At 43.2% G+C, this 10,529-nt stretch overlaps 1 protein-coding gene across 5 annotated transcripts in view; it reads left to right on the plus strand.

The window, feature by feature from the left end:
• The window catches only part of LOC113649732 (rho GTPase-activating protein 21-like), a 91,481-nt gene extending 81,906 nt beyond the window's left edge, over positions 1 to 9,575 (plus strand). For all 5 annotated transcript variants that reach the window (XM_047811185.1, XM_047811187.1, XM_047811183.1 and 2 more), the window contains 4 exons: positions 95 to 136; positions 390 to 495; positions 3,323 to 3,354; positions 4,463 to 9,575. In XM_047811185.1, the coding sequence (XP_047667141.1) occupies positions 95 to 136; positions 390 to 495; positions 3,323 to 3,354; positions 4,463 to 5,974 (1,692 nt within the window). In that variant the 3' untranslated portion in view covers positions 5,975 to 9,575. The remainder of the gene's footprint in view (positions 1 to 94; positions 137 to 389; positions 496 to 3,322; positions 3,355 to 4,462) is intronic.
• Positions 9,576 to 10,529: the final 954 nt, after the last annotated feature.

Consider the following 10,529-nt stretch of genomic DNA (forward strand, 5'->3'; position numbering starts at 1 on the left):
CACACACACACACACACACACATACACACACACTGCACACACACACACACTACACACATACTGTACTGTAATGAGCTGTTACTGTCTTTTACAGTACGACTGGTTCTTCACTGATGAGGGAGAAGAAGAACCAGAGGTACGTGAAACCTCGAAAACTGTTATTAGATAGATGAGGGATGGATGGACAGAGAGACAGACAGACAGATAGCTAGTAACAGAGATGGACAGATGATTGATTAATGGACAAAGTGAGACAGACAGAAAGCTAGAGATAGACAGAATCAACGGAAGGAAGGACAGTCAGATATCTTAAACACATGGAGATTGGTAAGAAAAGAAGGATGGATGGATGGATGGAGAGATTATTGGTTATCACTTTTCCCGTGCAGACGATGGTGCAGACAGAGAGCGCCGTGGAGACGCAGCCCGTTCCCAACATTGACCACTTGCTCACCAACATCGGCCGCACCGGCGTCTCTCCTGGAGAAGTTTCAGGTAATGTGTCTCATTGGTCCACAGCCTGTAGGAGGCGGAGTCTCAGTATTAAACCCTGTTATTGCCGGTGTCGAAGCTCTAAATCTAACATACGCTGTGTGTAACAAAAATACTCTGGCTCTCCTACAGTTCACCCAAAGCAGCAGTATGGAACAGTGTTCTGTAGCCTCTGTGTATTTTTGTCTTTAAATGTCCTTTTTATTTACAGTGTCAGAAGGAACGTCCTCGTAAACATCCCGGGTTCTGGTTCTCTTTAGTGGGTTTTGTTGTTACTTTGATGGTTGCATTTCTGCACAGTGATCAGATGTTTTTCATCTGGATTCACAGAGCTTGTTCTATGAATTATCCGGATGTTAACTGAAGCATTAATTGATTTTGAGTGTTTTTAAAATCTGGCCCATATTGGATATGAAAAATCTGATCGGAGCTGTCTGATCCGCCACTTAGGCGACCGCATCCTGTGTGCGGTTAGCGATTTTAGCAACATAAATGCAAGCCACTACGATGTCAGACTCGTGTCAGATCCGAGCACTTAGCTCAGACCAAACCAGCAGTGTAAGACAACGATCCATACTGCAGCTTTAAATATGTGTGTAACACCTTATTTGGATCCTCTGTGACCGTTAGTCTGATTAATCTTCGCTTTTTTCCACAATTGTTCTCTCCGCTAAGCTTTCTCACGCTAACATGGCATGATATTTATTTACAAAACAAACAAACAAACAAACAAAAGCAAAAGTAAGAAACGGCAGAATCCTCCAAGAGCAAGCTTGCCAAATGTCTGATCCCTCTGTCCGTAGCCCGGGCGTGTCGCGTCTCCTAAGGCCATTAGCAGCATTTCACACAATCCTGATCTTGACACAGGCCAGGTGGGAGGAGTCTATCAAGCCGTGATGTCACTGATGGACTCGTTAATGTCCGTGATGGACAGATGGAGCTGTAGGAAGAAAGAGGACTGTTGCCCGCACTGTAGCTGCCTAATCTGCAGGAACCCTCGCTTTCTGTGACAGGGGAAAAAGAGCTGAATGAAACAGGGGCAGAAAAAAACGAGAGCAAAGGGAATGCCTTTCTCTTGTCCCCTTCTCTCTCTCTCTCTCTCTCTCTTTCTCTCTCTCTCTCTCTTTTTCTGAATGCTGACCTTACGGAGTGCCGGCACGGTAATGCTCCTCTGCTCCCGAAACTCGCTTGCTCATACCATCTCTCAACACACACAAAAAGGGCGGGGGGGGTTTAGAGGGGGCTTGGCTTCTGATAAAACTCCACTTGAAATTCGAGTTTAAGAAAAAATTTAATTTTTTTATTTTCTTTTTTTTTTTATTTCTTTTCCTTGCTAACTTACTAGTGTTGTCTTGTCTCTGTAGCTAGCCCCTCTCTGACTCCCCCTGTCATGTCTCCTCTTGGTTGGTTCCATAGTTATCCCTGTTGCAATGCTACTGTTGTCATGACACCACCTCCAGCACTTCATCAAAATATGTCTCTTCTTTTTCTCTTTTCCTCATATTTTATGTTTTTTCCTTCTCAGTAAGTAGTTTTGCTTTCGGTCATTACGTCTTTACGTTCAGTGGAAATCACTCGGAATTATGTTGAATTCTGGATTCTGATTGGTTAGGAGCTGTTGATTTATTTACTGTAACAGCAGCTCTGGCAGAAGCACAGTAGATGCATGTGATGATGGATGTGATTTTTAACCTTATAACTGGGTCTGTAATTTTCCTCTTATATTTTATTTATTTACTTTATTCATTTTCTTTTTTTCTACTTAGTCATTTTGGTCATTTTCTAATAATGATGTTGATGCACACTGAATCACACACCAAAACCGCCACATCCCAACCGCATGGCTGTCCTCGTTGTGTCCCCGGTCGTCCCTACAGCAACACTCAGGACCCTGGTCACTTATCAGAACTCAGCTTTTTTTTAGATTTACACGCTTGTGTGTTCACTTGAATTATCTCCAGGATCGATAAAGTATCTATCTATCTATCTATCTATCTATCTATCTATCTATCTATCTATCTATCTATCTATCTATCTATCTATCTATCTATCTATCTATCGATCGATCTACCTAACTACCTACCTACCTACCTACCTACCTACCTACCTACCTACATATCAGTTGTGAAAGTGGGGAAAGTTCACCCCTGCCGGTGGGCATGGATCTGAGCATAACATAACTGTGCATCTCACTCATTCAGGAACCTTTCACTGCAGAACCAAAAGTCCAGGGATTTGTCTCAGACCGAATCTACCTCCTCCTACTTGGGGAGGAGCCAAAGTAAAGGGGAGGAGCCAAAGCATAGTTCAGTGGTTGAAATTGGATCTCCTACTACCTAGACAGAGCCAAATGAAATGTTCAGGAGTATGACCTAATCTAGATCCTAATACCTGGTGTAAAGCCAAATTAATAGCCAATGAGGTTGGAATTGGACCGTGTCTAGCCCCTCCCATTTAGGGCAGAACCAAACAATAAGTCCATGGGTAGAAGTCAGCCAAGCCAAAAATTCCAAGGTCTCTTGTCATGCTTGAGCCAGCTCCTCCGACCTAAAGCATAGTAGTTAAGCATCTCATGTGTTAGGGGTTAATGGGGGGGGGGTTGGTTCCACACCCAGTTAGCTCCACACCCCAGACTATTGGTTTTGCAGTAAGGACTTTCTCCATTCGTCTGCATGCACTGGCCCTATTTTGTTTTCTATCTTTTACCCGTTGACTCGTCTGACACACTGCTCCCTGTCGTTCTTTATGTTATAGTCTTTGTGGTTGGACCGAGTGAACTCCTTGACCTCATTTATCCTTACACTTTTTCTATTTATTTCTTCCTTCACAGATTCACCCACTAGTGATTCTGCCAAATCGAAGGTGAGTGCGAATCCGCTTTTGAACTCTCCCCCGAACACAGTTCACTAAAACATCCAAATTCCCTGTCGAGTAAAACGTGAGCAGCTCTGACAGACGGATCAGAACGCATCGAGACGTGCTTTCTGCATATATCACGCTTGCTAAAAGTCACTACTGCTTGCTAGACCGATGGAGCTTCAGCATCGCATCCATAACATACCTGCAGATGTGAAAGTCGATGTCGCCGATCAGACCGTGTCTGTCCGCGTCCGGCTTTCGACGGCTGTGTTTACATGCAGAGATTTCTAACAATCTGACCAGACGCTTGTGTTTATATCCACATTATACTTACGCCGGTCCAAAACGGTGTTCGTTGCGTTGAGCAAGGTTTAGTGTTACCGAGTCCGGTCTGCAGCTTCAGCTTTTAATTGAAGCATAAATCATTTCGAAATCGTTTTTTAAATCATTTCCATTTTAGCGAAATGACAGATTATGATGACCGAGCAGACGAGTATGAACACATGCACAAATTACCAAAGATCTGCCTGACATTCTGCAAAGACAAAGAAATGTCAAGAGGCAAAAGTTATATCAAAGATTTCACCTTTTCTTCCCTGAATCCTCTTCGTCCGTGTTGCCCCTGTTAGTTTGACGCCATCCGAACTCACAGTTGTAATCATAACATTATATTCGCATTAAAATCTGTTGACATGATGTGGGGTTTCTTCCTGGACCATTTTATTGCACATCATGTTTTCAACAACTGGGGGATTTCATTTGGATTGGACTTGAAATCTGGACGTTAGTTTGCGTTACGCTGCATGTAAACACAGATTCCGGTGAACTGATGGTGTCTCTGCAAGTGTTGCTGGTGTGCTTTATGAGCTGTGGCACTTTTTTACTGAGACTCTTTTCTCTTTTGACTCTCTTCCTTTTATTTGAGCTGATTTCAGAGGAGCAGGTGGAGTGGTGTTGCAATGCCCACAGCGGTTAGATCTTTGTCTTCCTGCTCTTATTGCTGCTCTTAATGCTGTCGGTGCTTTCTCATATGACCTCCATGGTGGATCGTTGCTCATATATTTGTATCTCTGTGTTCTTTTTGCTCTGTCTCTGCCTCTTTCTCTCTCAGGGTTCGTGGGGGTCTGGGAAGGACCAGTACAGTCACGAACTGGTCTCCTCCATCTTTGCTGCAGCTAACCGTAAACGTAAGAAGGCCAAAGAGAAGCTGCATGTTAGCAGCTCCGATGATGACCTGGATGCTGTTTTTTTTGAGAGTGAGCTGCAGAACCATAAACAAAAAGAGAACAATTTAACAGGAGTCAATGGGAAAGAACCTGAGATAATACCAAAGTGGCACAAAGAGCATAGGAACTCATTCTTCTTGAAGAAACCACATCCCATTAAGTTCTCTGAATCTCAAAAATATTCTACATTGCCCAATCTCCGCCTCCGGACTCCAGCTCCTTCCAAAAGCTCTATATCTGAATCACCTTCTCAGGTGGAGGACCTTGGTGCTTTGAACCCAGGAACATCTGGATCTAGACATCGCTTGAGAATTTGGGACGCATCAGCTTCCTCTGCCACGGATATAACTCCATCCAGTGCTGTTGGCGGATCGGCCACGGCAGAAGTGAGCTCTATTACTTCAGATTACTCCACCACCTCCTCTTTGACGTTCTTGACTGGGGTGGATTCAAGCATGCTCAGTGCAGATTTGCAGAGCCGGGGCGGAGACGAGGCAGATGACGAGCGCAGTGAGCAGATCAGTGAGGGACGACAGATGGAGACGGACAGCGAGACAGAGTTTCCTGTTTTCATCAGAGGTGCTACGACTCCTGTTACTCTGTCTAAAATCATTCCTAGAAGGTCAGAGTGTACTACCATTCAAAAGTCTTTACACCGCTACATCCTGCCTTCACAAAGGCTAACCACATTCAAGAGGCGGTCCTTGCACCAGAAGACAGACAGTGAATCATCATTAGAAGCTGGAGCCAGCCGAGAGGGAGAGAGGATGAGCCGGAGTGAGCCGAGCCGACTATCTCGTGTTCTGGAAGCAGTGAAAAAAGGTCGTTCTGCGGGAAGCCTCAACTCCACCTCTTCCTCCTCGCACAACCAGACAGAACCAACAAAGCGCCCCAGTATCACTGAGAGGCTGAAGTCCCACTTCCGCTTGTCTGCAGATGATATGTTTGGAATCGGAGGGCACAAAAATAGCAAGAAGAAAGAAAAAAGAGTCCGTCGGAGACACACTGTGGGTGGACAGCGGGACTTCGGCGAACTCGCTGTAATTAACGACTGGCGTGAACAGGGTGGTGCCGAGAAGGGGGCGGAGCTTTCAGACACAGACCAGCTCAAACTTCAAATCACTAGAGATGTTTCCATTCGGGACTGGATTAAACGTGACCGCTGGCATTCTAGTACCTTGCGGGATGGTTCACAAGGGTCAAAGGTCATGACTGGAACTGGCGAGGGTTCGAGTTGTCCTGCTTCTTCACTGACTTTTCAGTCTAATATGGATCAGTTGAATGGGGGTCAACCAAAGTGCAAAGGCAAAGCCAACCTGAACTCGGGCTCTGACGCTCACCCGCATAAACTGTCCGGGGCTCAAGTCGTGCGCTCGCAGTTCTACCAATGTTTATAAAAATGTCTGCATAATGTGTGTGTGTGTGTGTGCGTCTGTATGTGTGTGTGTTTGTGTGTATAAAACAAATGAGAGTGAATGAACGAACAAACAAATTGATTAATGTTCATAGAGGTACTGCACAATATTTTGTATCCTTTTAATCCCTTCTCCTCTTTTTAACAAAGTATATATAAATATATACTGTATATAAAATTTAAATTGTATATATCTATATGTGTATAGGCTCATAAAAGGACTAACTGGAATTAAATGTATCAGATTTAAATTGTAATCTCGATTCTATGGATCAAATCCCTCCTGTAGTTTGTTCACCAAGACGTGTTTGCTGTCAGACGTTTGCAACAGTTCTAATGGAGCTAATGAAGTGTGTGAAGTCGAAATCGACACACTGTGAGTGCAAGCGGCTTCAGAGACATTATATTTTCTATAGATGAGCAATAGAAATAATCCTTCAGTCCTGTAGGAAAGGAGTATTAAGTCACTCCAGGAAGCTCGCTCGTTTTTTCCTACATAAAATAAATCTGATTTTAAAATAGGGGGGCACGATGGCTTAGTGGTTAGCATGTTCACCTCACACCTCCAGGGTTGGGGGTTCGATTCCCGCCATTTGCATGTTCTCCCCGTGCCTCGGGGGTTTCCTCCGGGTACTCCGGTTTCCTCCCCCGGTCCAAAAGCATGCATGGTAGGTTGATTGGAATCTCTGGAAAATTGTCCTGAGTGTGTGAGTGAATGAGAGTGTGTGTGTGTGCCCTGTGATGGGTTGGCACTCCGTCCAGGGTGTATCCTGCCTCGATACACACTTTTTATAAGAAAGTGTCAGAGATTTTCCTGATGGATTTTTTAGGGAAGTTACTGGAATGATTAGTTCCCATCACGGGAACATCAGGCATACAGTACATTATGCATATTATGGCTATGTGACCTGTCAGAGATCGCCTGCAACAACAAGCACTTATAATGAGAGACAGTGAGGTGTGTGTAGTACACAATATTTTGTGTGATGAGCATGTATAGAGAAACCACGTGTCCCGTGTCACTGACTGAACCGGTGGGGAAAGCTAGTTAAGAAAAATGCTAGTTGTTCAATATGGGATCCCATAAAGATCCATTCTGAGGATTAAATCATGTCCCACTGTGTCATCACACACATCAGGGCATCTGTAGATGACTTCCATGCATGGAAGATATGTGGATATATACTTTTTAAGACCAATAAAATTGGACCCTCTATTGGACGTCTCTATTCAGCACATATGTCTTTTTTAATTACTTTTCAGAGCGCCTCCAGTCGAATCCATTCCACTTGGGGAAATGCCCTAATAAATTAAACTCCATTCCGCGTTTTACCTACAACATTGACCACGCTCCTGCTTCCTGAAATCTATGGGCGTCTGAACCATTATATGTGGGTGGGACAGGACACACCCACGTTTTATTTGCTTCCGACGCCCATGCTTCCATGACTTGTTGGCTATATGTTCCATGATGCTCCAGTGCGACAAGAAAAACAGAAAGAAACAAACGTCCCACAAACACATCTTGGTGGATGGCCTACATTTGTGGTAAAGGTGAAATGGTTTACATTTGTTTGTTTTTTTTGCTGAAATGTTAGAAGACTGAAAGGATTTTGTGGTGTTTTCTCCTGAATATGAAGTAACATTAAGTCACTCTTCAATGCTATCGTAATACCAAATTTCTTATTAGAAGGCATGTTTTCAACCCTCCAGGCTGTACACAGCTTGTTCTAATAGAGTATTAATGGTAGAAGTGCTAATCCAGCAATACCGTTGTTAGCATCGATCTCTGTTTGAAAGTAAATCGAAATGTTGTGTTGTGGTGACGGTAAAGGATTATACAAGGAAACAATAAAGCACTAAATGATGGCAACACTAACCTACGTTCATGCTAGCAAGTTACCAGCTCTCCTAGCTTGTCAACAGTGGGCGTGGCTTGTCTGGCATTCTCTTTTTTTCTTCAATTCTGATGAAAAACGTTTTTAGCTATATATTCTTAGCTTCTACACCTGACAATTTATATAACATGTTAATCATCGTGAAAGCCAGTAGCATCTCTTTAGTGTTGCACTCATGTCCTTAACAGATTACATTAGCACAGCGAGCGAAAGCCCTATTCGGACGGGATTAGTTTTACGTGGGGACGTGGAGTAATGCAATTTTACCTCAGGACGTCTGTAATATTAATTGGCAAATTCGCACGGGACAAGACATCTCAGTAAAACTAGCAGAAGTGGGAGGGGTAACTTGCTTTACGCACCACAGTAACCTCCTTGTCGTCATGTGCGTATGACGTTGCTTCCTGTTTCAAGCGCCTCCGTGCTTGCAAAACGTGCCAAAAACTACTTTTAAACAGGGAATGACGGAATTTTACCGTACATATTTACAGTGGGTCTATTCGGACGGGATTAGTATTACCTGAGGTCATTTTTCCGGACCTTTTTTACAGAAGGTAAAAGTCGCCGAAATCTTTACTGACATTGATTACCGAGATGGCGCATTCGGACGGGACTAAAATCACAGAGAAGCTCTGGTAATAATTACTTTACTCCCACGTAAAACTAATCCCGTCCGAATAGGGCTTAAGTCTACAAGCACTCATTCAGGTCAACAACAACTTCTGCTATGTCCTTTTTTTTGCTTTTTAGCTTCTCCGTAAACATTTACCATGAGGACATACGGCACCACAGAAGAAACGTAAAGAAACGTGACATCACACGCGCCACGGGATTGATCCAAGGACTCTGAGAAGAGTGCTTTCGATTGACTTTACATTGGACTGATGCTCATATCTAATTCGCATAGATGATTTTACTGGTCACTTCTGTGTATTTGCGTACGATCGCCGTCGCTTGCTAGCGTGAATGTAGGCTGATGGAACAAGCTAGATTTTTATAGTGAAAAAAAAAAAACGCTAAATTATATAGTTTTCTGGACCTTAGATGTTTGTCTATTATTCAGAAGGTGAATGTGTAGTGGGAAGATTTTTGTTTTTTTTCCAGTGCAATGAAGCAGCCAGGTGTCACAAAATGACGACACAAGAATGAAGTCAATTTATATTTCTATATATATATATATATATATGTGTGTGTGTGTGTATATGTGTGTATAGAAGTATAAAAGAGACAGAGCCTTTATACTTGTACTACAGGAAGTGCTCAGTCTCATCTGTCTGTAATGAAGTGCCTCGACAGCTAATCTCTGGAACAGGAACTTTTCTTGTCGTTGTTGTTGCTCATGTGTAACGTTGCAAATTTTTATCATACCATAGTTTTATCATATCATAGTCTCCAAACGTGATCGATGTTTTTGTACGGAACAATGTGACAGCGAACCAGTGCTTCCAGTCTTAACTCTTCTTTCAGTCTGTTGCTGGTCCATTTTTTTATTTTTATTTTTATTTTTTTTTTAACATGCACATGTGATGTCGATGCATTGAAGTGGAAACGTCTGCCTCCGAGCCAGGACACACTGAGGAAGGTGTGTGTGCATGTTATAAACTGATGCATGTGTGATGACCAAAATGCTAACGAAAAAAAGAGAAGGTTAAAAACACTGGAAATAAATTGTCTTTGTTTTTTTGAGACTGCATTTTGTTTTTCTTTGGTTCTTGTATAAATGCGGAGTGTCACAGCTGTACACGCTGTGCGCGGTTTAAAGTCCACTTGCGTCAGATCAACGACAACCTGGGAGATTATTATTGAAAAAGAATTAAGTAGGCATAAGATAATTAAGTAGGCATCTTTCTGCTCCATCCCTAGTGCAGTAAAGTGTGTTAAGGATGTGACCTCATGATCATGCTTTAATGATCTCAGTGTCTCCAGAAACTTTATAATTATCTCATTTATTCATATTACCAAGTCCGACTCCTCCTGAATTATCTCAGTATTTCTAATAGTAATCTGACTGTGGTCACTTATTAATTATCTCTCTCACTCACTCTCACTCATTCATTTTCTACCGCTTATCCGAACTTCTCGAGCCTGTGCCTCAGGCGTCATCGGGCATCAAGGCAGGATACACCGTGGACGGAGTGCCAACCCATCACAGGGCACACACACTCTCATTCACTCACACACAGACACACACTACGGACAATTTTCCAGAGATGCCAATCAACCTACCATGCATGTCTTTGGACCGGGGGAGGAAACCGGAGTACCCAGAGGAAACCCCTGAGGCACCGGGAGAACATGCAAACTCCACACACACAAGGCGGAGGCGGGAATCGAACCCCAACCCTGGAGGTGTGAGGCGAACGTGCTAACCACTAAGCCACCATGCCCCCTATTAATTATCTCCTTCTCTCTATTTTCCAAGTCATAGTTGTGGCCCTCCTTAAATATCAAGTCATGGCCCTCCTTAAATATCTCATTATATTCAATTAAAAAGTTGTGGGCACACACACACATAATGATTTCATCCTCTGTACTTAGAAAGTCATGGTCAGTTGTGGGCAAGTTGTTGACCTTGCTTGATTACCACATGGTCCCAGTAACCACATGAAGATCGTTCCTTAATTATCTCATTATCTCTAG

Source organism: Tachysurus fulvidraco, chromosome 3 (assembly GCF_022655615.1).
Source record: "Tachysurus fulvidraco isolate hzauxx_2018 chromosome 3, HZAU_PFXX_2.0, whole genome shotgun sequence".
In the NCBI taxonomy this organism is placed as follows: Eukaryota; Metazoa; Chordata; class Actinopteri; order Siluriformes; family Bagridae; genus Tachysurus; species Tachysurus fulvidraco.